This window comes from Oncorhynchus gorbuscha, linkage group LG11 (genome assembly GCF_021184085.1).
Source record: "Oncorhynchus gorbuscha isolate QuinsamMale2020 ecotype Even-year linkage group LG11, OgorEven_v1.0, whole genome shotgun sequence".
In the NCBI taxonomy this organism is placed as follows: Eukaryota; Metazoa; Chordata; class Actinopteri; order Salmoniformes; family Salmonidae; genus Oncorhynchus; species Oncorhynchus gorbuscha.
In genome coordinates this window covers 66,562,097-66,589,706 of record NC_060183.1, presented here as the reverse complement: position 1 = coordinate 66,589,706, position 27,610 = coordinate 66,562,097, and the positions used below count along the sequence as shown (strand labels likewise).

General features: G+C 44.0%; 1 protein-coding gene across 1 annotated transcript in view; it reads right to left on the bottom strand.

The window, feature by feature from the left end:
- LOC124047707 (laminin subunit gamma-3-like) overlaps nucleotides 1–27,610 on the bottom strand; it is a 187,714-nt gene that overhangs the window by 109,349 nt on the left and 50,755 nt on the right. Inside the window, 6 exon segments of the mRNA XM_046368013.1 lie at nucleotides 2,781–2,879; nucleotides 17,425–17,542; nucleotides 17,655–17,773; nucleotides 17,775–17,829; nucleotides 22,812–22,978; nucleotides 25,219–25,349. Coding sequence (XP_046223969.1) covers nucleotides 2,781–2,879; nucleotides 17,425–17,542; nucleotides 17,655–17,773; nucleotides 17,775–17,829; nucleotides 22,812–22,978; nucleotides 25,219–25,349 — 689 coding nt within the window.

Sequence of the window (27,610 nt, the reverse complement as noted above, 5' to 3'; positions counted from 1 at the left end):
CAACGAACACTATTGCATTTTATCAACGGTCATTTGAAGGCCATTTGAATGCACAGAGATACCGTGACGAGATCCTGAGGCCCATTGTGAGGCAAATATCTTTTACGTTATCTGTGACCACCCCACATATGCTCTCTCTAATTCTCTCTTTCTTTCTCTCTCTCGGAGGACCTGAGCCCTAGGACCGTGCCCCAGGACTACCTGACATGATGGCTCCTTGCTGTCCCCAGTCCACCTGACTGTGCTGCTGCTCCAGTTTCAACTGTTCTGCCTTATTATTATTTGACCATGCTGGTCATTTATGAACATTTGAACATCTTGGTCATGTTCTGTTATAATCTCTACCCGGCACAGCCAGAAGAGGACTGGCCACCCCACATAGCCCGGTTCCTCTCTAGGTTTCTTCCTAGGTTTTGGCCTTTCTAGGGAGTTTTTCCTAGCCACCGTGCTTTTACACCTGCATTGTTTGCTGTTTGGGGTTTTAGGCTGGGTTTCTGTACAGCATTTTGAGATATCAGCTGATGTACGAAGGGCTATATAAATACATTTGATTTGATTTGATTTGATTTGACCAACAGATGCATATCTGAAAATCAAATAAAATTTTACTGGTCACATACACATACACATGTTATTGCGGGTGTAGCAAAATGCTTGTGATTCAAGCTCCAACAGCACAGTAATATCTTATAATTCACAACAATACACACAATACACACAAACCTAAAAGTAAAAGAATGGAATTAAGGAATTTATCAATTCTAGGATGAGCACTGTCAGAGGGCATACACTAAAATACAGTAGAATAGAATACAGTGTATACATATTAGATGAGTAAAGCAAAAATATGTAAACATTATTAAAGTGACTAGTGTTCCATTATTAAAGTGGCCAGTGATTTCAAGTCAATGTATATAGGGCATCAGCCTCTAAGGTTCAGGGTTACGTAATTGGGGGGGAAGCCGCCTAGTGATGGCTGTTTAACAGTCTGATGGCTTTGAGGTCCACGCTTTGATGCACCTGTACTGACCTCACCTTCTGGATGATATCGGGGTGAACAGGCAGTGGCTCAGGTGGTTGTTGTCCTTGGTGAAATTTTTGGCCTTCCTGTGACATCGGGTGCTGTAGGTGTCCTGGAGGGCAGGTAGTTTGCGTTGAGAGGAGAGGGTGGTGCAGTTGCCGTACCAGGCAGTGATACAGCCCGACAGGATGCTCTCAATTGTGCATCTGTAAAAGTTTGTTAGGGTTTTAGGTGCCAAGACACATTTCTTCAGCCTCCTGAGGTTATCTGTGTGGGTGGACCATTTCAAATCGTCAGTAATGTGTACGCAGAGGAACTTGAAGCTTTCCATATACTCCACTGTGGTCCTGTCAATGTGGATAGGGGTGTGCTCCCTCTGCTGTTTCCTGAAGTCCACAATCAGTACCTTTGTTTTGTTGACATATAGTCAGAGGTTATTTTCCTGGCACCACACTCACCTCCTCCCTGTAGACTGTCTCGTCATTGTTGGTAATCAGGCTTACTACTGTCATCTGAAAACTTGATGATTGAGTTGGAGGTGTATGTGGCCACACAGTCATGAGTGAACAGGGAGTACATGAGGGGGCTGAGCACGCACCCTTGTGGGGCCCCTGTGTTGAAGATCAGAGAACTGGAGGTGTTGTTTCCTAACTTCACCACCTGGGGTGAAGGAACGGTGAAGGAAGTCCATGAAACATTTGCACAGGGCAGGGTTCAGACACAGGGCATAATGGTGAGCTTGGAGGGTACTATGGTGTTGAATGCTGAGCTATAGTCTTTGAACAGCATAATTATTCCTCCTCTCTTACATAAGTATTCCTCTTGTCCAGATGGGATAAGGCAGTGTGCAGTGCGATGTCGATTGCATCGTCTGTGGATATATTGTGGCGGTAAGCAAATTGACGTGGGTCTAGGGTGTCAGGTAAGGTAGAGGTGATATGATCCTTAACTAGCCTCTCAAAGCACTTCATGACAACAGAATTGGCTGATGTAAAAAGGGCTTTATAAATACATTTGATTGAATGATTGTATTCCCAGTCATGTGAATTCCATAGATTAGGGCCTAATTCATTAATTTAAATAAACTGATTTCCGCATATGAACTGTAACTTAGTAAAATATTTGAAATTGTTTAGTATACAGTAACATTTATAATGTGTATAGTACTCTGGAAAAAAATGTACTTGTCAGTTAGTTTGAAAACCTGCTTTCAATGGTTTACCGTGCCGACTCCATTTGGATACAGTTTGTTGAAGAGCGGTGCCAGAAAATGTCAAGATACGTTCTGTTGAACAACGGCAGCAGGCGGCATCAAAGCTTAATCCTGTACGCCGTTGTGCGAACTGTAGGAAGCAGAACAAAGTGTTTCTGTGTCTGCACCATTGTGGTGACTTCTGTTGCAGACAGCTTCTCCCACTCTCGTTTGCGGAAGAATTGAGTGTGAAAAGTCGCTAAATGCTTTTAAAACCATATAAATCCTCAGTGTCAAAACTTCTTAAAGCCAGCCTGAATTGTAGCCGAACGTGTTGCTAGCCTCTTTTACCAATAAAAGTTGCTGGAGGGGTTGGAAAACTTGCTAAATATAGCGACAGTCACTCAATAGGCAACAATGAAAACGTTCCTGGGAGTCTGTGTCACCGTGGTAACCGGAGGGTAGTATTATGTTATATAAGGTGATGATGCAGTAGCCTATCACGGGTCACCTGTCACATGCCTATTTTTCCATTTTGAAGAAAGAACAGTACAATATAAAAGTCACCTGTCACACGCCTGTCCCTCCACGTTAACCCTGCAGTGACAGCCACCATCCAGCACAGAGCAGACGCCCACACTTCCCCTACGGTCACAGTCACACAACCTGTGGAGAGACAATAACAACATCCAGTAAAGGTAAAAGGTTAGCCAGAGGCCAAACTGCTCATGACTGGGGTCATAACATCATGAGACACTTACTGTAGGTTAACACAGAGGTAAGAAAGTCAGAATTCATATTTGTTTGAGTATTTTGTTTTGTGTCTCTGTTTCACATGTTGTTTCATTGATTAATTACTCTGGCAAGGATTGTTTAGTCTTTGCTTGCTCTCTTTTCACACACACACGCACTCTGAAAACAGCCTGATCGCCAGACCGTGATTGGTTAGGTGGGGTCGCAAGCTGTGTCAATCAAAAGCTTTGTTCTATGATAACATGTTTGATCACCTTCATTGATTGATTGTTTTCCTCCAGAACTGTAACACAGAATCAATATTTTAACAAGGTTGCTATTAAGAATAATTCAATTATCCCATGGGCAGGCTTCTACTCTGCTCAGCTCCACTGGCCTGTGTAATTCACACCTCACTTCAGATCAGCACACTGGCAGACTGAGGAAGGTGATGGAGGGAGAGAGAGAGAGATGGATGGAGAGGAAGAGGGAGGAGGGAAAAGGAGAGTTTGTGTGTTCTTGTCTGTGTGAGAGTGAAAAACAGAGCAAGCATACCATGTCCACACACCTGTACATGTCTAGGTGTGTTTCTCCATATGCTTATAAGGATCGCCCCCTTTTTTTCAAATCTTTGCCTAAAATGACATACCCAAATCTAACTGTCTGTAGCTTAGGCACTGAAGCAAGGATATGCATATTCTTGGTACCATTTGAAAGGAAACACTTTGAAGTTTGTGGAAATGGGAAAGAAAAAGCAACCATACTTTGTATTTTTTTGTACCATCACCTTTGAAATACAAGATACAGGCCATAATGTATTATCCCAGCCCAGGTGCAATTTAAATTTGGACCACTAGGCTACCCTAATGCCCCAGCTTTTTTTTACTATATCAAGGGGATACGACTGGGTACTGTATACTAAATCAACGGGTTAGGAGTGGGAATTAATTACTCTATTAAGGGGATAGAAGTACTGTTTACTATATAGAAGTACTGTTTACTATATGAATGGGACAGGTGTAGGTACTATTTACTATAAAGGGGATAGGAGTATGTACTTTTTACTATATCAAGGGCTTTGGAGTAGGTACTGTTTACTAGATTAAGGGGATAGGTGTAGGTGTAGGTACTGTTTACTAGATTAAGGGGATAGGTGTAGGTGTAGGTACTGTTTACTAGATTAAGGGGATAGGTGTAGGCACTGTTTACTATATCAAGGGGATGGGAGTATGTGCTTTTAACTATATCAGGGGCTTTGGAGTAGGTACTGTTTACTATATCAAGGAGACAGGAGTAGGTACCATTTACTATATTAAAGGTAATAGGTGTAGGTACTGTTTACTTTATCAAGGGGAAAGGAGTGGGTACTGTTTACTATATAAATGGGATAGGAGTGGTAAATGTTGAGTCTATTAAAGGGATTGGAGTGGGTACTGTTTACTATATCAAAAGGAAAGGTGTATGTACTGGTTACTATATCAAGGGGATGGGTGTTGGTAGTCTTTACTAGATTAAGGGGACAGATGCAGGTACTGTTTACTATATCAAGGGGATATGATAAGGTTCTGTTTACTATATCAAGGGGATAGGTGAAGGTACTGTTTACTATATCAAGGGGATATGATAAGGTTCTGTTTACTATATCAAGGGGATAGGAGGAGGTACTTTTTTTATACCAAGGGGATAGAAGTATGTGATATTTACTATATCAAGGGCATTGGTGTAGTTACTGTTTACTTTACTAAGGGGATAGGAGGAGGACCTTTTACTAAATTAAGAGGATAGTTGTAGGTACTGTTTAGTATATCAAGGGGATAGGTGTAGGTACTGTTTACCTCAAAGAGGATAGGAGTGGGTACTGTATACTAAATAAAAGGGAAAGGTGTGTGTATAGGAGTGGTTTCTGTTTACTATATTAAGGAAATAGGTGTAGGTACTGTTCACTACATCAAGGGGATAGGAGGAGGTACTCCTTATGACATTAAGGGGATAGGAGTATGTGCTGTTTAGTAAATCAAGGGGATCGGAGTAGGTGCTGTTTCCTATATTAAAGTGTGACAACCCACTCGGTCTGCCGTATTCTCTCTTTGTTCTTGTATCCTTCTTAGGATGCCGGTAGGCGGAGTTGGGAGGGTCGTCAGCTACATAGGAAACACCTGGGTCCGGTGTCTCCCAGGATAAATACACCACTTCCCTATTCATGCATTAGACTCTCTCCATGCAGACATCTTTATAGATTTTGTTGTGTTTCTTGGTGGTTTCTTCTTTCTTTTTTTCTCTTCCAACATCCTGCATTATCCCATTCATGCATGCTAAACACTCACTTACACTACTGATTATTGATTACACACACCATTGTGTATTATACTTAATTACTTTATTTAAAAAATATATTTTGTTACTCCTTATCTCCACGTTGTCTCCATTTTGTTACGGGCTTTGAGCCGGTTCGTGACAAGTGGGGGCTCATCTGGGATTTTTGAACGTATTGGTTTGGGAGAACGTGGAGGTATGTATTTTGTTTGAGTTTGATAGGCCCAGTATTGGTTGCCTTTGTTGTTTGGTTTGTGTGCTGCGTTGGAGTGTATAATGGTTAGTTTCCAGGCCCTGTCCAGCCTGAACTCTTGTTCTACTTTCTGTTGGGACATCAGTCTGAGGAGGTGAGTAATCGGCTGTGTACCTCGGGGGGGAGATTTGGGTAGGGTAGTGGAACTTGCTACCCGGAGCTATAGCCTTTTTCCCCTGATAGGCTTAGCGCCGTGTTTCATTTTTGGAATATGTTGGGCATGGTTAATGTTTATTTTTGTGTGGTGTCTGTAGACTGAGCAGTTGTCTCGGGGGCACATCCGTGGCTTGGTGGAATTTTCCTTGCTGCACAAAGACTAGTGTTTAGTTATTGTAGGTTTTGTTGGAAGCTCCGTATCTCATCTCTCTTCTATGGTGCTCAGGGTGATTGTAATTTCTCGGGTTGTGGTCTGGTGTGCTCAGCAGAGGGGAAGAGCGAGAATTTTTTTTCTCGTAACTATGGCGTCTTATGTAGATGAGTTCATTCGCTTTCCATCAGAGGAATTGTTAGAATTAGGTACTAAATAACAGCTGTTGAAGGTTGCTGAACACTACAAGGTTGAAATGAGTGATACATGTCTAAAGAATTCTATTAGGTTGATATTGAAGTCCAATCTGATGGAGTGGTATTCTTGAAGTTACCACTGGGCCAGCCTCTGCTGAGTACTCGTCGTCTCCCCGTAACGTTACAATGGCCATTCCATCGGTTAGTCCTAGTAGTCTTCTTTTTGAACAGCAGAAAGAACTGCTTCTGTTACAGCTGGAGCATGATCATGAGAAGAGAGCGCATGATCAGCAGCATGATCGTGAGAAGCTAGAGCATGATCGTGAGAAGCTAGAGCATGATCGTGAGAAGCTAGAGCATGATCGGGAGAAGCTAGAGCATGATCGGGAGAAGCTAGAGCATGATCGGGAGAAGCTAGAGCATGATCGGGAGAAGCTAGAGCATGATCGCGAGAAGCTAGAGCATGATCGCGAGAAGCTAGAGCATGATCGGGAGAAGCTAGAGCATGATTGTGTAAAGTATGAAAAGGAATTGCCATTTAAACAAGATATGGAGCGTGCTAAAATCAAGTTGCAACAGGAACGGAAAGAGTTGGTTAGGGAAGGAAAGATCTCAGGGGAGAGTTTGTTCTGGGAAGGTGACCCAGATATACCTAGGGTCGTTCCTCTTTTGGTCGTGCCCCGGACACATTTGATATTGTTGGGAACTTACGGTTATTGCCTCAGTTTAATGAAAAGGACCCTGAGACATTCTTTTCGTTGTTTGAGCGGGTTGCTGACGCTAGGAGTTGGCCTGATTCTGACCGCACTTTAATGTTGCAGTGTGTACTGACTGGTAAAGCGCAGGAAGCATATTCAGCTCTTAGTGTGCACGACAATGCCAGTTATGATGAGGTTAAAATGGCTGTGTTACAAATTTATGAATTGGTCCCTGAGGCTTACAACCAATGGTGTAGAACTTTAAAAAGGAATGATAAACAGACTCATGTTGAGTTTGCGTGAGAATTATCTTTAGTTTCGCTGGGTGTTCCACCTCTGCTGTTGTGACTTTCCAAGGGCTGTGTGATCTGATTATGTTAGAGCAATTTAAGGACACAATCCCTGATCGTATTGCCACGTATATTAACGAATGAAAAGTAAAGAATGTTGCTGAAGCTGTGGTTTTGGCGGCCGAGTATGTGTTGACTCATAAAAGTGTATTTGCAGAGCCCTGTTCGCTCACCGAGATATTTTGGCTCACGGGCAGAGTTCTATTCAACTAGGGTTGAACAAGAGTGTCACTATTGGTCAAGAGTGTCACTACTGTCAAGGTTCAGGTCATTGGAAAAACGAATGTCCACTTCTCAGGTCAAAGGGTGCTTACGCTAAATCTAAGCCTACCGCGTTAGCTGCGCCTGTTCCACATCAGTTCACTCATGACTCATTGCCTCATGCCCAGGAGCATGTGAAAGTCCATATTGATCCAGACTATTTACCTTTCATTACGGAAGGTTTTGTGTCTATGTTAGGAAGTAAGGACCTAGTGCCAGTGAAGATCCTGAGACACAGTGGCCTCTGAATCATTTGTATTGGAGTCTGTTACCCTTTTCTGCTGAGACTGGTTCGGATAGTGTTCTAATTAGGGGAATAGGTTTGAACACTCTGTCAGTTCCATTGCATAAACTGATGTTGGATTGTGGGAATAACTTGGCTGGTGAGCGTGTATGGCCTGTTGTGTACTATGTCTAGTGGTTTCCACTAAGCCGTCATTTGTTAGGATTCCTGATGAATGTACAGTTTCCCAGAGGTGTTCTCTGCATGTACAGTGACACGTTCTATGACCCGTGGCGAACTGGTCACTGCGCCGACTAATGATGATAATACAAAGAAGTATGTCACTGTTTTCCCTGTTATCCCGTTATCTGTAACCCGCTCAGATCTAATCAATGCGCAACAGCATGACCCCACATTAGAAACGTTGCGTGACCAAATTCTGCCTATGGAACAGTTGGGAGATGCCGCCCATGGCTATTTTCTCCAAGAGAATGTCCTGATGAGAAAGTGGGTGTCTCATGGTGGTAGTTTTCTGGGGGAGGCAATTAGTCAGGTTGTTGTACCAGTTAAGCTTTGTGAGTTGGTGTTGGCAACGGCGTTGCTGGACATATGGGGGTGAGGAAAACCTACAATCGTATATTAAGACATTTCTTTTGGCCTAGATTAAAGAGGGATGTTTCTGATTTTATCAAAACATGTCACACCTGTCAATTAACTGGTAAATGTAATCAAGCTTGTTTCCTGTGCTCAGCTAACCCTTTGAGTATCTGATTATTGACTGTGTGGGTCCTCTGCCTCGTTCTAAAAACGGTAGTAGTTACCTGTTCACTGTGATGTGTCAGACCACTAGGTTTCCTGCTGCCTGTCCTCTCCGATCTATCACGACTAAGTCTGTGTTAAAAGCTTTGACTCAGGGATTCCAAACAGTGAGAGAAACTAAGGTCATTCAGAGTGATCAAGGATCTAATTTCACCTCTAATCTGTTTAGTCAGGTTCTTCAACAGCTCCATATTGAACACAATTTGTTTAGCGCCTATCATGCGCAAAGTCAAGGAGCACTGGAACGTTTCCATCAATCACTTAAGTCTTTGTGGAGAGCTTATTGTACTGAGATTGGTAAGGATTGGGAGGAGGGGTTGCCTTGGTCACTGTTAGCCGCTAGGGAGGTTTCATCGGGGGAGCATGGGTTTCAGTCCAAATGACCTTGTGTATGGACATAGGGTGCATGGACTTTTATCTGTTCTCCAGGATGACTGGAAGTCTCCCGAGCCTCCTCAGTCCCTGTTATCGTATGTGTGTGATTTCTGGCGACGCCTGTACGCCGCTGGTGAAATGGCTAAAGAGAAGTTATCATCTTCACAGGAGAGGATGAAGGGCATATTTGATCGCCGAACTGAGCCTGGTCACTTTAGTCCGGGTGACCAGGTTCTTGCTCTGCTGCCAATTGTTGGTTCTCCTTTTCAAGCCAAGTTTCAAGGTCCATATACAGTGGTGCGCCAGTACACTGAGCAAAATTATCTAGTTGCCACTCCAGAACGGAGGAAAGCACACCAGCTGTGCCATGTAAATTTGTTAAAACCCTATTATGCACATTCCTCTGAGACTGAACAGTGGGAGTCTACAGAGGATGGTAAAACCTGTTCTTTTGGCTGATACCGTTGTTTCCTTGGGTTCTTGTCATGCTAGATCTGTGCGTGAGGAGAAAGTTGTTCCTGGTCCCGACGGTTGTATATTGCAGGGTAGATTGAAAAATTCAGAGACACTGGATATTTTAGACAGTCTTCTCACTCACCTACCTATTGATGGGCGGAAAGAGATGGTTGGTTTGATTGATTTCCAGGTTTGTTTTCTGATACACCTACACGTACAAACTTAATAGAACATGATATTGACATTGGAGATGCTGACCCCATTTGTCAGCGGTTCTATAGTTTCTTCAGAGAAACTTCGTTGTCTGGATGCTGAGGTCAGGTACATGCTGGAGAGTAAGATAGCAGAGCCTTCTTTCTCCAGTTGGGCTTCTCCCTGTATCTTGGTCAGTAAACCAGATGGAACAAATCAATTTTGTACGGACTACCATAAGGTAAACAGTGTCACAAAGCCAGATTAATTTCCTCTTCCTCGGATGGAGGACTGTGTTGATCAAGTCGGTGCAGCTAAGTTTGTGAGCAAGTTTGACCTGTTAAAAGGCTATTGGCAGGTGCCACTGATGACTAGGCCACATGAAATCTCTGCCTTTATTACACCCTTTTATCTGTACTCGTATTCGGTTATGAGTTTCGGTCTGCGTAATGCACCTGACACTTTTCAGCGACTTATGAACAGGGTTGTCACCGGTCTGACCGGGTGCGCTGTTTATTTGGACGATGTAGTGATGTATGCAGATACTTGGGAAGAACATCTGTCCCGTATTCAAGCCTTGTCTGGCAGCGGGTCGCCTCACGATCAATCTGGCTAAATGTGATTTTGCTCAGGCGATCGTTACATACCTTGGCAAGGTGGTTGGGCAGGTTGCAGTGCGTCCTGTTCGGGCTAAAGTGGTAGCTATTGATGCTTTTCCACCACCAACTACTAAAAAGGAACTGATGAGTTTCTTGGGCATGATTGGTTGTTACTGTAGTTTTTGTAATAACTTCTCTACTGTGGTCGCTTCCTTGACAGATATGCTGAAAGCTAAGGCTGTTTACATTTGGTCTACTCGTTGTCAACACTCTTTTGAAGATGTAAACAGGTTGCTTCACTCAACTCCGGTGCTGTCTGCTCCTCGTGTGGATTTGTCATTTACCTTGCAGGTGGATGCTAGTCATGTGGGAGCAGGTGCAGTTTTGCTGCAAGCAGATGTGTCTGGGGTTGAGAGGCCTGTTAGTTTCTTTTCCAAAAGGTTTAACGATTATCAGTTGAACTATTCGGTTATTGAAAAGGAAGCGCTAGCACTCATTTGGGCGCTACAACACTTCGAAGTGTGTCTTGTTGGGTGTAGTACCTATTGTGGTTTACACTGACCATAACCCTCATTTTTTTGAGGTCCATGATTTATCCTAACCAGAGGATAATGAGATGGTGTTTATTTTTACAATCATTCCATCTCGATGTGCGACACATCTGGGGGACTGAAAACGTGATTGCTGATCCGCTCTCTCGTGCGCCCTGTTCCTAAATGTTTACGTGACTGACCATTGTTTCGTATTGTCATGTTCTCTCTGTCCTGTCTGTTCCCTCCTGGTCTTGTTTTCTTATTTCCTCTTAAATGTTGCTTCCTGTGCAAAGGTTGCTGAGGTCTGGGGAGGAGGTTGGCTGGGGCAAATTGGAAGTGTGAACAAGTAACCCCTTGTCAATTTGGGACGCAGAGGCTGTGTCAATTTGGGACGCAGAGGCTGGTATGTTTTTCCGGGGTCCTTGTTGGTCCCCGGTTTTATGGGGAGATGTGACTGACCCTCCCACTCTGTCTGCCGTATTCTCTTCGTTCTTGGCATCCTTATTAGGATGCCGGTGGGTGGAGTTGGGAGGGGAGTGAGCTACACGGGGAAACACCTGGGCCCGGTGTCTCCCAGGATAAATACATCACATCCCCATTCATGGAGGAGACTCTCTCCATGCAGACACCTTTATAGACTTTGTTGTGTTTCTTGGTGTTTTTTTGATTGTTTGCTTTAGCATTTTTCAACACCCTGCATTATGCCATGCATGCAAAACACTCACATACACTACTTATTACTGATTACACACCATTGTATATTATACTTAATTACTTGATTTAATAAATTTATATTTCGTTACTCTTCATCTCCACGTTGTCTCCCTTTTGTTACGGGCTTTGAGCCGATTCATGACAAAAGGGATTTGAGTAGGTTCTGTTTCCTCTATTAAGGGGACAGGAGTAGGTAATGTTTACTATATCAAGATGATAAATGTATGTACTGTTTACCCTATCAAGGGGATGGGACTGGGTACTGTATACTATATCAACGGGTTAGGAGTGGGAATTAATTACTCTATTAAGGGGATAGAAGTACTCTTTACTATATCAAGGGGATATGTGTACATACTGTTTACTATTGTCACGTTCTGTCCATCGTTCGTATGTGTTTTCCTTGTTTTAGTGTTGGTCAGGACGTGAGCTGGGTGGGCATTCTATGTTGTGTGTCTGGTTTGTCTATTTCTATGTTTGGCCTGATATGGTTCTCAATCAGAGGCAGGTGTTAGTCATTGTCTCTGATTGGGAACCATATTTAGGTAGCCTGTTTTGTGTTGGGTTTTGTGGGTGATTGTTCCTGTCTCTGTGTTTTGCACCAGATAGGGCTGTTTTTGGTTTTCCACGTTTATTGTTTTGTAGTGTTCATGTTTATCTGTTTTTATTAAACATGAGTCAATATAACCACGCTGCGTTTTGGTCCTCTACTTCACCACAGGAAAACCTTGACAGAATCACCCACCAACCAAGGACCAAGCGGCGTGGTAACGGGCAACGGCAAAAGCGGCAGCAGGAGAAGGAACAGAGGCAGCAGCAACAGGAGCAGCAGCAGCAGCAGTGGGAGATGCTGCACTATTTGGATAAATGGACTTGGAGGGAGATCCTTGACGGAAAAGGACACTGGGCAGAGCCATGGATGGAATTGGAGCTGTCGGCGAAGCAGAGTGCTGACTCTGAGAGTGTGGAGGATGTATTGGACAGAGTAGAAAGAAAGCTGTTGGTTTGGCATAGTATGCACGGCATACCAGTGCCAGCACCACGCAACAGGCCTACAGTGCGTCCCGCCTGTCCAGCGCTGCCGGAGCCTTCCTCCTCTCCAGCGCAGCCAGAGTCTCCCGCCTGTCCGGCACTGTCAGAGCTACCGCCCCTCATGCCAGAGGCGCCAGAGGCCCTCATTCCAGAGGCACCAGTGCTCCTCAGTCCAGCGCTGCCAGAGCCTTTTTCTCCAGTCTGCCCAGCGCCGTCTGAGCTACCAGTCTGCCCAACGCCGCCAGTTCCGTCAGTCTGCCCAGCGCCGTCTGAGCTACCCGTCTGCCCAGCGCCGTCTGAGCTACCCGTCTGCCCAGCGCCGTCTGAGCTACCCGTCTGCCCAGCGCCGTCTGAGCTACCCGTCTGCCCAGCGCCGTCTGAGCTACCCGTCTGTCCAGCGCCGCCAGTGCCGCCAGTCTGCCCAGTGCCGCCAGTCTGCCCAACGCCGCCAGCGCCGCCAGTCTGCCCAGCGCCGCCAGTCTGCCCAGCGCCGCCAGTCTGCCCAGCGCCGCCAGTCTGCCCAGCGCCGCCAGTGCCGCCAGTCTGCCCAGCGCCGCCAGTGCCGCCAGTCAGCCAGGATCCACCAGAACTGCCAGTCAGCCAGGATCCGCCGGTCTGCCAGGATCCGCCAGATCCACCAGTCGGCCAGGATCTGCCAGTCGGCCAGGATCTGCCAGTCGGCCAGGATCTGCCAGTCGGCCAGGATCTGCCAGTCGGCCAGGATCTGCCAGTCAGCCAGGATCCGCCAGTAGGCCAGGGTCTGCCAGTCTGCCAGGATCAGTTAGATGCGCCATTCAGCCAGGATCCGCCAGGATCCGCCAGTGTGCCAGGATCCGCCAGTGTGCCAGGATCCGCCAGTGTGCCAGGATCCGCCAGTGTGCCAGGATCCGCCAGTGTGCCAGGATCCGCCAGTGTGCCAGGATCCGCCAGTGTGCCAGAACTACCAGTCAGCCAGGATCTGCCAGGATCCGCCAGTCGGCCAGGATCCGCCAGAAGTGCCAGTCAGCCAGGATCTGCCAGATCCGCGAGTCAGCCAGGATCTGCCAGTCAGCCAGGATCTGCCGGAACCACCAGCCAGCCAGGATCTGGTAGATCCATCAACCTGCCTGAGCTTCCTCTCACTCCCGAGCTTCCCCTCTGTCCCGAGCTTCCCCTCTGTCCCGAGCTTCCCCTCTGTCCCGAGCTTCCCCTCTGTCCCGAGCTTCCCCTCGGTCCCGAGCTACCTCAGTCCAGTGGGGCCCATTGTTAGGTTTCCTAGGCCAAGGTTAGCGGCGAGGGTCGCCACTCAAGGGACACTAAGGAGGTGGACTAAGACAATTATGGAGTGGGGTCCACGTCCAGCGCCAGAGCCGCCACCGCGGAGAGATGCCCACCCAGACCCTCCCCTATAGGTTTAGGTTGTGCGTTCGGAGTCCGCACCTAAGGGGATAGAAGTACTGTTTACTATTGTCATGACTGTCGACCAGGTCAGGTTACAGGAGACCACAACCCTACAGATTATCTCTCAACCCCAACAGAAGAGGAGAGATCTAGGGGTCTGAAGATGGGGGGGGGGGGGTTTATGGCCCCTCACGCCCCTGGTAAATCTCAGGCCACAGACAAATTCCTTTGTCCTGTTACTATGGAGAACCAGACATTAAACATGAATAAAGGGACTTTGGAACAATGGTTTCTGTCAGCAACAATGGAGGCTATGACGATAGATGGAAAATGAAAATGTCATTTTTGCTTTGTTATTAAAGGTTAATAGATGAAGTTATTACAAAAACATTGTAATGTGAAGAGTTTTCCTAGTATAGGTTTGATGTTTATACGTTTTATTGAAAATAGGTACCGTTGACTATATGCAGGGGATAGGAGTGGGTACTATTTACTATATTAAGGGGACATGAGGTACTGTTTACTACATTAATGGGACATGTCTAGGTGCTCTTTACTATAGCAAGGGGATAGGAGGTATTGTTCACTTTCTCTAAGGGATAGGAGTATGATCTGTTTACTATATAAAAGGGATAGGAGTATGATCTGTTTACTATATAAAAGGGGATAGGAGTATGATCTGTTTACTATATAAAAGGGGATAGGAGTATGATCTGTTTACTATATAAAAGGGGATAGGAGTATGATCTGTTTACTATATAAAAGGGGATAGGAGTATGGTCTGTTTACTATATAAAAGGGGATAGGAGTATGATCTGTTTACTATATAAAAGGGGATAGGAGTATGTGCTTTTTCTATATCAAGGGCTTTGGAGTAGGTACTGTTTACTATATTAAGTGGATAGGTGTAGGTACTGTTTACTATACCAAGGGGAAAGGAGTGGCTACTGTTTACTATTTCAATGGGATAGGAGTGGCTACTGTTTACTATTTCAATGGGATAGGAGTGGGAAATGTTGACTCTATTTAGGGGATAGGAGTCGGTACTGTTTACTATATGAATTGGACACATGTATATACTGTTTACTATATAAAGGTACTAGATTAAGGGGATAGTTGTAGGTACTGTTTACCATATCAATGGGATAGGTGTAGGTTTTGTTTACCATATCAAGGGGATAGCAGTAGGTAAGGTACTGTTTACCTCATAAAGAGGATAGGAGTGGGTACTGTTTACTATGTCAATGGGAAAAGTGTATGTACTGTTTACTATATCAAGGGGATATGAGAAGGTACTTTTTACTATATCAAGGGGATTGGAGGACGAACTGTTCACTTTCTCAAATCAAATCAAAGTTTATTTGTCACGTACGCCGAATACAACGGGTATAGACCTTATAGTGAGCTTACTTACAGACTCTAAACAATGATGCGGGGGGAAAGAAAAGTATGTGTGTGTGTGTAGGTAAGTATAGAAATAAAACAACAGTAAAAAGACATTTGAAAAAAAGAGTAGGAAGGTTTTTTTCCAGACACCTGTTATTCAGGATTATTGAGGTAGTATGTACATGTAGGTATCGTTAAAGTGACTATGCATATATGATGAACAGAGAGTAGCAGAAGCTTAAAAAGAGGGGTTGGCGGGTGGGACATAATGCAGATATCCCGGTTAGCCAATGTGCATGCGGAGGCACTGGTTGGTCGGGCCAATTTAGGTAGTATGTACATGAATGTATAGTTAAAGTGACTATGCATATATGATAAACAGAGATTAGCAGCAGAGTAAAAGAGGGGTGGGGGGAAACACAATGCAGATAGTCTGGGTAACCATTTGGTTACCTGTTCAGGAGTCTTATGGCAGCTCTACCCTTTAGCTCAGTGCGAATGTTGCCTGTAATCCATGGCTTCTGGTTGGGGTAGGTACGTACAGTCACTGTGGGGACGACGTCCTCAATGCACTTATTGATAAAGCCAGTGGCTGATGTGGTGTATTCCTCAATGTCATCGGAAGAATCCCGGAACATGTTCCAGTCTGTGATAGCAAAACAGTCCTGTAGTTTAGCATCTGCTTCATCTGACCACTTTTTTATAGACCGAGTCACTGGTGCTTCCTGCTTTCATTTTTGCTTGTAAGCAGGAATCAAGAGGATAGAGTTGTGGTCGGATTTACCAAATGGAGGGCGAGGGAGAGCTTTGTACGCTTCTCTGTGTGTGGAGTACAGGTGATCTAGAATTGTTTTCCCTCTGGTTGCACATTTAACATGTTGATAGAGATTTGGTAGAACTGATTTAAGTTTCCCTGCATTAAAGTCTCTGGCCAAGGGGATAGGAGTGGGTTCGTTTTGCTAAATTAAGAGGATAGGAGTGGATACTGTTTAGTATTTCAAGGGGATAGCTGTAGGTTTTGTTTACAATGTCAAGGTGATCGGTGTAGGTGCTGTTTACCTCATAAATAGTATAGGAGTGGGTACTGTTTACTATATCAAATGGAATGGTATATGTACTGTTTACTATATTAGGGAGATAGGAGTGGGTACTGTTAGTACTACAAGGGGATAGGAGTGGGTACTGTTTACTATATTGGGTGATAGGTGTAGGTAATGTTTACTATTTAAAAGGGATTGGCGTAGGTACTGTTTACTATATCAAGGAGATAGCAGTGGGTACTGTTTACTATATTAAAGGGATAGGTGTAGGTACTGTTTACTATATCAAGGAGATAGCAGTGGGTACTGTTTACTATATTAAAGGGATAGGTGTAGGTACTGTTTACTATATCAAGGAGATAGCAGTGGGTACTGTTTACTATATTAAAGGGATAGGTGTAGGTACTGTTTACTATATCAAGGAGATAGCAGTGGGTACTGTTTACTATATTAAAGGGATAGGTGTAGGTACTGTTTACTATATCAAGGAGATAGCAGTGGGTACTGTTTACTATATTAAAGGGATAGGTGTAGGTACTGTTTACTATATCAAGGAGATAGCAGTGGGTACTGTTTACTATATTAAAGGGATAGGTCTAGGTACGGTTTACTATATCAAGGGGATAGTAGAAGGTACAGTTTACTATATTAAGGGGATAGTAGAAGGTACAGTTTACTATATTAAGGGGATAGGAGCAGGTACTGTTTACTATATTAAGGGGATATGCCTGGGTAGTGTTCACTGTATGAAGGTGATAGGAGTGGGTACAGTTTACTATATCAGGGGGATAGGAGTTGGTACTGTTTACTATTTCAAATGGATATGATTAGGTGCTGTTTACTATATTAATGGGATAGGTTTAGGTACTGTTTACTATATTAAGAGGAATGGGTACTGTTTACTATATGAAGGGTATAGGAGTTGGTACTGTTTACTATATACATGGGATTTGATCAGGTACTGTTTACTGTATGTAAGGGCTACTACAGAAGCAAATAGGGTCAGGGATAGTGCGTTTCTAATGGCTAGAACCAACGCAGCATAACAAGATAAATCAATAAAAACAAACTAGAATTGGATTGCTGGTCTTCTCTACACCAGAGGTTCAAGGAAAGTTAAGATGTGCTTCTAAAATAATATGTCTTTGAAATTAAATATGAACACACACCCCACACAGGGTTGCATTCAGGAGTGCAATATACTGACCCTGCAGATAGTTCTACAATATTGTGGCCTACTGAACGTGGTCATAGATTAGACGCAAACAGAAAAAACCTGCATTGTTCTATTACTCTCCCTCTATCATCAAAGTGTTTGTTTATTTTTCCGTGTACATGTGTGTGTGTGTACCTGCAGCCGCCAGGGCTGAGGGAGTGGAAACCGGGTTGACAGGTGTCACACTTCACCCCTGACACACTGGGTCTGCACTCACACTTCCCCTCCGCACCACACTGCAGACTCACAGAACCTGGGAGAGAGGACGGAGGGAGAGAGAGAGAGAGTGAGGGAGAGAGAGTGAGGGAGAGTGAGTTCATGTTTATGATGCCTTAATATGAAGCAGTCTAAAATACATGGTTTACCCATGGTGTTACAGTCACAGGGGCTGCAGGGGTCCTGTGGTGACCGTCGGTAGTGGTTCTCTCTACAGCGTTCACAATGCGGTCCATCAGTCTGGTCCCTACAGTCTACACAGCGACCCTAGGTACTGCTCCGCATCGAACACACACACATCCGCCTGCCCACTGCAGTTACACTCTGAGGAGAGAGAGACAGGGGGGATAGCGAGAGGAAGAGAAGGTGGGTGGGTGGTATGGAAGGGACAGAGGGAGAGAGGTAAATAAGAAAGAGGGGAAAAGATTAGCAAAAAAAGAGGGAGGGGAGAGAGAGGGAGGAGATGAGGTCAGGGAAATGGCGAGAGAGGGAGAGTGAGATGGGGAGGAAAAGTGAGAGAGAATGGATCGGGGTTACTGTATGCTTATGAGAGATTATGCGTGTGGGATTGGATCCTAATGTACAGGTACATTTATAATCCCATTTCACACGGGCCTAATGATCAGCCAATCACTTCGTCAGGGGGCACCGTGATAACGCTAATAAGTGTTTGTACAAGAGACGATTACTCAATCGATAACCTCCAATCACAGGGCTCGGTAGAGTACTCTTCATTTCCTCTACACTGCAGTATTCTGCTGTCTCTCTGTCTGGCTACATGAGGTTCAGGATTCTAGAAAATATCCTATTTTATTACACATCAAATTTTCTGTTAAGTTTGCAATAACTATGTGATTATTCCTCCCTGATTGAAGAGAGGAGAGGTTCCATTCTAGTTGTATTTTGCTCTACAGAGTAGGAAGTGAGTGTATTTGCTATTAGAGTATAGAGGTTAGGCATATATTAACAAGACTCTATCTAGAGATAGGCCTCAGAGCCACAGAAAGATCATCAAGGTCTAAACCTGCTGCATAGTTATAGTCGTACATGTGTCATTCTCAATTTATAGGATTGGGTGCATACAGGTGGGCCTACACAGTTAGATATGAAAGTCTGATTAGTAAACCACTGGATATGAGTCTGCTAATGATTCAAATGTGAAAAACACAAGACATAATAAAACACCTACTACAGTCAATTACTTTATTTACATGTGTTGATTTTTGCTTATAGTACCTGTAGCAGACAGGTATGAGGTATAAAAAGGCCTTAGTGTGTTTATGAAACAGGTTGTCATGGAGAAGAACTGTCACCAACCCCTTTTTCCCTTTTCTGCTGGTTTTGTCTGATTTGTTTCACTTGTTACTTGTTTAGACTTTTAGTTTGACTATTTAAGTCGGTAGGCCGCCTGCTCTTCGTGAGAGCTTGTTCATTCCCACTTTGTATGTGTGGTAGTGCGATCTTGGTTTGGTTCCTGTTTTGGGCATTTGTTTTATGAAGCTCAGTTTCGTTATATAGACTATTTTGCCCTGTGCTGAATAAAGAGCTGTTCAGAACTTTCTGCCTCCTGCACCTGACTCCTGCACCTGACTCCTGCACCTGACTCCTGCACCTGCCTCCTGCACCTGACTCCTGCACCTGACTCCTGCACCTGACTCCTGCACCTGCCTCCTGCACCTGACTCCTGCACCTGACTCCTGCACCTGACTCCTCACCCACTACGCCTAAGATTGTTACACCAACATCCTTCACCAGGCACCATAGTCTTATTTTCATTCTATGTATTAACATTTGATTCCTAAAAAATTAACAAAAATGAATTTAAACCAACAGCTTGTAAACATACTTTATAAAGTGTTCTGGAAATGTGTCATTCTGAAACAATGGAGGTCACTCTGGGAACGAGTCAAATCAACTGCAGCATAATAGTCTATTATAGCCGAGGCCATCGAAAAACAGGGGAAATGTAGTCAATTGCCTAATAGCAGAATTAAGATGGACCTGCTTCGTCAATTATATAGGTATCTGATTCTAGAAATAAATCTCTATTTTCAACATCCACATATGCGACAGCCCACTGGGCACAGACGTCAACTCAACGTCTATTACACGTTGGTTCAACGTCGATTCAACCAGTGTGTGCCCAGTGGGATGCCTATATGATCAATGGCTTACACTTCACATTTGCAACATTGATCATGTAATTGGTGGCCATAGACATAACCTTACCTAACCTCCCTGATAATAATCACCGTTGAAAAATGAATCTTAAGCTCATTTAGGCCAACTGGAACATGGCATCCAGTCAAAGGCTACCTCTTTTCAACTACTTTATTTATGTATTTAAATGACAGTAGCATTTCTGAACGTTGTCTGTACATAGCCGACTGTGACCATAATACAGTAGGTAGCCTAGTAGTAGCTAAAGTAGCCTAGTATAGTTGAAAGTTGGATGTGGTGCTGAAATGTGGAGACGAAGAAGCTCAAGTCTATTCCGAGTGGTGTCCGGCCCATCAATGAGGAGAATGACGTATTTGATTTCCATGTCCACCAGCTTTGGACAGTTTCTGCAATCAACATATCTGTATCTAGCTATTCATTACAGTAGCTAGCTAGGCTAGTGAGTGCTTTTGTAACGGCGTTCGTCTGTTGAAGAAAGAGAGTCGGACCGAAATGCAGCGTGTTGGTTACTCATGACTTTAATGAAAGAACGCGGTACATGAAATAACTGATACTAACTACAAAAACAACAGAACGGAACGTGAAACTAATTACAGCCTATCTGGTGACTACAACACAGAGACAGGAACAAACACCCACGAAATACAAAGCGAAACTATGGCTCCCTAAATACGGTTCCCAATCAGAGACAACGAGGATCACCTGACTCTGATTGAGAATCGCCTCAGGCAGCCAAGCCTATACAACATCCCTAATTAGCCTCGATCCCAAATACTACAAACCCCAATACGAAAACAACATATAAACCCATGTCACACCCTGGCCTACCCAAATTTATAACAAAAACACAAAATACAATGACCAAGGTGTGACAGCTTTCTTAAGGTGGAAAATGTGCGCACCTACAGCCTCAGTGGACGGAGGGAGAGACGGCTGCCATCTCTCTCTCTCTCTCTCTTTATCTCTCTCTCTTTCTCCCTGCCTTGTTCATGCACTGTGCTGTCCTTCCAATAATGGCCTGATTAACAGGCTAGAGGAGGAGTTTTCTAGGCAGAGACCATGGCGTGTTTTTTAAGGAGTGACCGTGGCAGCTACCATTCACACAGTGTACACTCCCAGTCAGTAGCCTTTTGGACATATGGGTACTGGGTAGGCTACTTGAGAGGCATTGAGTTGAACAGCTAACTGGTTGTTTGTTGAATGAACATCCCCTGATCAATCCATCCCTACGTCTCATATTTTTCATTAAGAAAATGACTTATTATTGTGATATTACAGCTGTTACGATCTGCACATGTCAGTGATAAATAGCCAGTCCTATACTTTGCAAAGCCCCTTGATTCCCTCAATGATGTCTCAGAGAAATTGATAGAAATCCATCAATAGTGTGATTTGTTGGTTGTTTTGTAACAGTTGTTTTCCCTGCTAAAATTGTTCATACAGTATATACTCTTTAATGCTTATCATGAGTGATAATGTGTCTGTTTGCAAATAGATTGAGTCTGCCTGAGTCATTACACATGTATTCAAGGCAGGTATCTCAGGTGCACTTACTAAAATGTCTTTCCAACTACGAAGTGGATAGTAAGCTAAATTAGACACTTATGTCTGCTAAGTAACTTGGTAATAACCAGAAGGATGTTGTGACAACATAAATGTCTGTCTGTCTGTCTGTCTGTCTGTCTGTCTGTCTGTCTGTCTGTCTGTCTGTCTGTCTGTCTGTCTGTCTGTCTGTCTGTCTGTCTGTCTGTCTGTCTGTCTGTCTGTCTGTCTGTCTGTCTGTCTGTCTGTCTGTCTGTCTGTCTGTCTGTCTGTCTGTCTGTCTGTCTGTCTGTCTGTCTGTCTGTCTGTCTGTCTGTCTGTCTGTCTGTCTGTCTGTTACCCGTTGTCAATTAAAGTGTTTGTGTTCTGACAAGTAGGGCCATATGGTACTGGTTCCAGACACATGCCATACACGGCAGAGAAGAGAGAGACAGAGCTTGGTCCGCTAAGCTTCGGCAAAATTGGTTTCTATTTCGCCGAATATGGAGGCTGAACATTATAATACACAGAGCATTCACTTTTACTCTTTAGTTCTTTCACATTCAGTGCTTCTTTTATTCTATGTATTTAATAATATATTCATTTTTTCCTTTACAGTGCAGCTGCATGCGGCAGTCTATTTAAAAAAGCAACCTGTTTGGTACAGAGACTGAGGTTTCCTCCCAAATTGCACCCTATTCCCTACATAGTGCAATAGATTTGACCATAGCCCTATGTGCCCTGGTCAAAGGTAAAGTACACTATATAGGGAAAGGGTGCTATTTAGAACACAGCATGAGTGTAATTAAAACAAGCTTGTTTCTTAATAGAATCAAGCAAAAAAACAATTAACGAGGCCTCTCCTTTATGGGTTTATCAGTCCAACCAATTACAATTCCTCCTCAGCAGTGTTCAAAAGAACCATTCACCGCTCAGTGCACAGCGCAATAAGCCTGAACCGTGCTGATATTTGCACTCAAGCTAATTTATACACGCACGCACGCACGCACGCACGCACGCACGCACGCACGCACGCACGCACGCACGCACGCACACACACACACACACACACACACACACACACACACACACACACACACACACACACACACACACACACACACACACACACACACACACACACACACACACACACACACACACACACACACACATACAGCAGCAGGTTGATGTTTATTGTCATGAATCTTGCCCTGGAGGCAGAAGTGAGCGATTTCCGCTAGATGAGCCAGCTGCAAAAATTGTATATATTGTAAAAATATATGAGAACAATGTAAGGTTAGGGTTAGCAATTTGGGTACGGTTAAGTTAAGGCTACACCAACATCTTACATTTACATACATTTCCTCAGGAGTGACTGAACTAAACCAATCTCCAATACTCACTCATACATTACTCCGACTATACATTTCCCCAGGGGTGACTGAACTAAACCAATCTCCAATACTCACTCATACACTACCCCAACTAAACATTTCCCCAGGGGTGACTAAATTAAACCAATCTCAAATGCTCACTCATACACTACCCCAACTATACATTTCCCCAGGGGTGACTGAACTAAACCAATCTCCAATACTTACTCATACACTGGTTGGATGAGTCTCCGGTGGCCCTGGCCCAAGGCCTGTCCTGGTAAAATGGGTGACACCTCTGGCAGTCCACCCCGACAGTGTGATGCTGGCAGTCACACACCAGAGCCCCCTGCTCGTCCAACACACACTCACTGCCATGGCCATTACACTTACACCTGGCGGATAAAGATGGAGAGGTGTGTGTGTACCCACACACACATTTACAGATATACACTTATATGGACTCGAACATACAGTATATGCACTGAGCGCACACACGTGCACGCATGTACGAATACGCACACGCACAAACACACACACACACACATAAAAGGAAATGAACAGAGAACAGAGAATAGGACAGAACGGAGGAGATGTAAAATGAGAAAGTATTTTCACTGTGACTTTTCACCTCCCATTACCTATCAGTGGCAGATACAGTACATCGCCTTGGATAACGTGGGGTTTTATACCCTTCAGTGAATACTGTTCTGCTCATCTCCCCTGTGTGTCCAACTCTCGTCTGCACAAGATGTCCCTGAGCGTAAACAACTTCAACTACTAGTCACTGTGTGTATGTGTGTGCATGTGAGTTATTGTGCTATATATCAAGTTATGCATATCCTTTCCAACCAGTCGAGAAAAGACCATTTCCTATGTCTAGAAGTCATTTAATGATCAAGGATGTTTGGCCAATAGCTGTTAGCTGAGGCCCTATCTTTACTGTGACACGGTGAGGATGACAGTGTCTTATTCTCCTTGTTGTGTTGACTCTGTATAGTGCCTGCTTGCATCCCAACTGACACCCTCTTCCCTATACAGTGCATTACTTTTGACTAGAGCTCTTTGGGCCCTGGTAAAAAGTAGTGCATGAAATAGAGTGCCATTTGGGGTGCATCCTCTGTCATTGGTTCTGCAGAGGGCCTTTCTGTGAGGGAAGAGGGGGGCTTATCATAGCCTGTCCCTGTCAGATTTAACCAGCTGTCCCAGATCCAGACTCTTTATGCTAACGGCTCCCAATCAGTTATTTCTGTTTCTGTTGTTGTTGTTGTTGTGACAAGGAAGTTGTTAGTAAGAAAGTGAAAATTGCCCCCAACCACCAACTCAGATGTCTCTAGTAGTAAACTCTGAGGTAATCTTGACAACCACAATAATGAATATGGCACAGAGAATAGCTCATATAGCAGCTTAGTAGTCCGTCAGTTCTGGACCATTTCTTTTTACTATTTTTGGAGTTACTATACTCCACTAGCTGACCGTTTAATCCAACACATTGACATACCCTGATACTAATTGTGTCCATTCATAACATTCAGTGTGCGAATTGACCAAGCGACAAGTGCTAGCACTGCTCTGGCCAATCCAACAAGCTAGGCTGACTACGCAAGCCCAACAAGTTGTCAGCTTGCCCCCCTTCATTCCCTCAGGTGTCATGGTGACATTGTTGGGTCATTTGTCAAACTGTCACCCCTCGCTTTGATCATAAACACTTATGACAGGTGTCAGATCCTGTTGAAGCAGTGAAGGCTTCATCTCAACTACTTAAGAAGGTTCATGTAATTGTGCCGTGCCCATGGACATCCTGTCTGTGCTGCCCGCCTCCTGTTGTCCCTTCTCGTTACTGTGAGGAATAAGCCCAGGGACCAGCAGAACTGTGTTCAAGTATTATTTGAAATCTTTCAAATACTTGGAGTGTTTGCTCTGGTCTACCCGGAGTGCCAGATGCACCGGGTTTGCCGTTTTGAATGATTTCAAATAGAATTTGAACCCAGGTCTGAGGACAAGAGACAGAGCAGGGACAGTGATGGAAAAGACTTGGGGACAGAGGAGAATGATGTGGCTCTGTTCTTTTTAAGGGGGAACTTGGTAGATTGTAAGGCTACAATCTACTGTCCAGGACCATATAGTGCACAGAGAGGAAGGAAATGTGGAGAAGCATTTTATTATCTGATTTAATATCTATTTTATTATCTACAAAATGTGGCACTATAACGAGCTGGGTTGTTGTTTCATAGTCGAGTCTGTCTGAGAAATGAGCAAAGACAACGATAAATCAAAGCAAACAGGCTCTCTCTCTTCTTCTCTCCCTCTCTTCTTCTCTCCCTCTCTTCTTCTCTCTCTCTCTTCTTCTCTCTATCTCTTCTTCTCTCCCTCTCTTCTTCTCTCTCTCTCTTCTTCTCTCTCTCTCTTCTTCTCTCTCTCCTCTTCTCTCTCTCTCTCTCTCTCTCTCTCTCTTCTTCTCTCCCTCTCTTCTTCTCTCCCTCTCTTCTTCCCTCTCTCTCTTCATCTCTCCCTCTCTTCTTCGCTCCTTCTCTTCTTCTCTCTCTCTTTTCTTCTCCCCCTCTCTTCTTCGCTCCTTCTCTTGTTCTCTCCCTTTTTCTCTCCCTCCCTCTCTTAGACGGCAATTGTGTGTTACCTGGCGCCTACGGAGAAATCGGAGATGGCGTAGAAGTAGGATCGCAGCACCTTGGCGTCCTTGAAGAACTCATCTCCGAATGTGTTGAGCCTGTCCAGAGAGATGAGCAGGTCAGTGGCTGTCACCCACTCCTAAAGGATGAGACAGAGACAAGGAGAGGGGGATGAGGAGGAGGGGATGGAGGGATGGTGGCTGTCAGCTACTCCTACAGAGTGGGACCGAGAGGAGAGGGACACGAGCGGGAAGGGTTAGAGCGGTCGGAGGGAAGTAATGGGTTGAGATGGAGAACAAAAGGAAAGGTAAAGACAGATTCAGGCTCGGTCAGAAGGTGGAGGAAGAATAGGATGGGAGAGAAAGGGGGAGAGAGAGAAAGATAGAAAGCGAATGGGAGTCAAGAGAAAGAGGGGAAGGGCAGGGTGTGGCTCTGAAAGAGATATAATACAAGAACGAAATAAGAAATAAATATAGAGGAAATGAGTAGAAGAGATAAAGAGATGATATAAGCTAGAGAGGAGACTTGGTACAGGGTTCTCAGACTCTTTCATTATAATGGATAAGGTTTTAGCAGCACACAGATATGATGACAGCTACAGTATATGAAGCTGAATGCACCATGGAGGGGCTGAATTGGAACAGTTAAATAGAATAGATTGTGAGAGGTGGAGACGAAGCGAGGGAGGGGAGAGGAAAGAAAGAGGGAAAGACAAACAGCAGGATAAAGGTAAACAGAAGAGAGAAATAGGGGGAGGAAGATCAAACAGGGTCAGTTGAGGAGAGAACAAAAGGAGAAAAGATGGAATTAGGGAATATTTCTCTCCTCAAAACTTTAAAACAAATAGATTACAGAAACGTGTCTCTCACTTGGCTGGTTGGGGACTCTGTGGACTGTATGGCATCCCGAAAAAGCCTGCTTTAATCCTGTGTTGTGTTTTCTGTACATTCTCCCCTGAGGGGTGTTTGAAGTAGGGGACCAGGGGAATGAGAGGAACGGGAGGAGAGTGGAGAGGATAGGCCTCAGACGAACAACATGTGGAACAGTTGGGTACATGTACTGTACGCCTGCCTCAAGATCTCCTGGCTAGCATGCCGTACCAAGGACTAGGGGAATTGGTTAGCACCTTGTATGATGTTGATTCTTATTTAATATAGTTATCCTATGAGACCACATATATGAGAACATGTGACAACTCGACTTCAAGAAAAAGAAAAGTAGGGTATTTTTCTCTATAGCAAGATGGAAACATACTAAAGACTAATTAAGTCTACAATATTGTTTTCAAACACTATATTTATTTTGTATTTTTATTTATTTCACCTTTACTTAACCGGGTAGGCTAGTTGAGAACAAGTTCTCATTTACAATTGCGACCTGGCCAAGACAAAGCACAGCAGTTCGACACATACAACAACACAGTTACACATGGAATAAACAAACATACAGTCAATAAAAATGTATATTAAATTAAACTATTATTTGGACAAGTTCATGTAAAATGCAACCAATAATTGTCCTCTCGAGTTAGCTTCACAACCTGCTTTGTGTGATCTGTTACTGTGTATATAAAGCACTGCTACTGCAGTAAAACTTTATATTTAGCACTGCCTCGAAGACTATTATTCTATAAGGCTGTCTAAGAGTCTCTCTGATTGTCGTTTGTAAGAGATTCTGTAAGGCCACCTGTGAGTTAGCGTGGAGAGAAGTGGTGCGTGGGTCAGCTATTTGTTCACCCCACCCACAACTGTTAATAACCCATCCGCATCCACCCAACTACATGTGATAAAGTGAAAATATGAGGCCCACACCCAACCCTAATTCCCAAATATAGAAAATGCGCTATAGACTACAGTCGAAGACTGCAGAATTATTTTGGACAGGGGGTTGTTTTGCCTGATTTAAATAGGTGTCTGCTTATAATTTCTAACATTTTGGTAGGCTATTTGTCAGTCAACTTGTCTGTAATTAGATACATGTAACTTCTCTTTTGTCATTATATGTTACCCTCAAAGACTAAATAAACCCTTGCCCAACAGAATAATGTCATAGAATTCATGATTCAATCTAGTTGACATCGGTAAAGTTCTGTCATCTTTCGCGGAGAAAAGTCGTTAAGGGACTGGGGAGAAAATATAATAAAGCAACAAAAAAAAACAGGAAAGATTTTCTGTGCAAAATGTACAAACTACAGAAGTTTGACTGGTTGTAAGGATAAACAAAGCTGTGAAAATGACCCAATGCGTTTCTGATAAGATTTACGTTGGTCTTCGATGCATATTTTATTTGGGAGAAATTACTATCAGCTTTTATGATGAAGACAGCACCTCTACAGATGGTTTCTAACTGAACATTGCATTCTCTCAAGGTGCAGAAAGAAATATACCATATTCCTCCAAT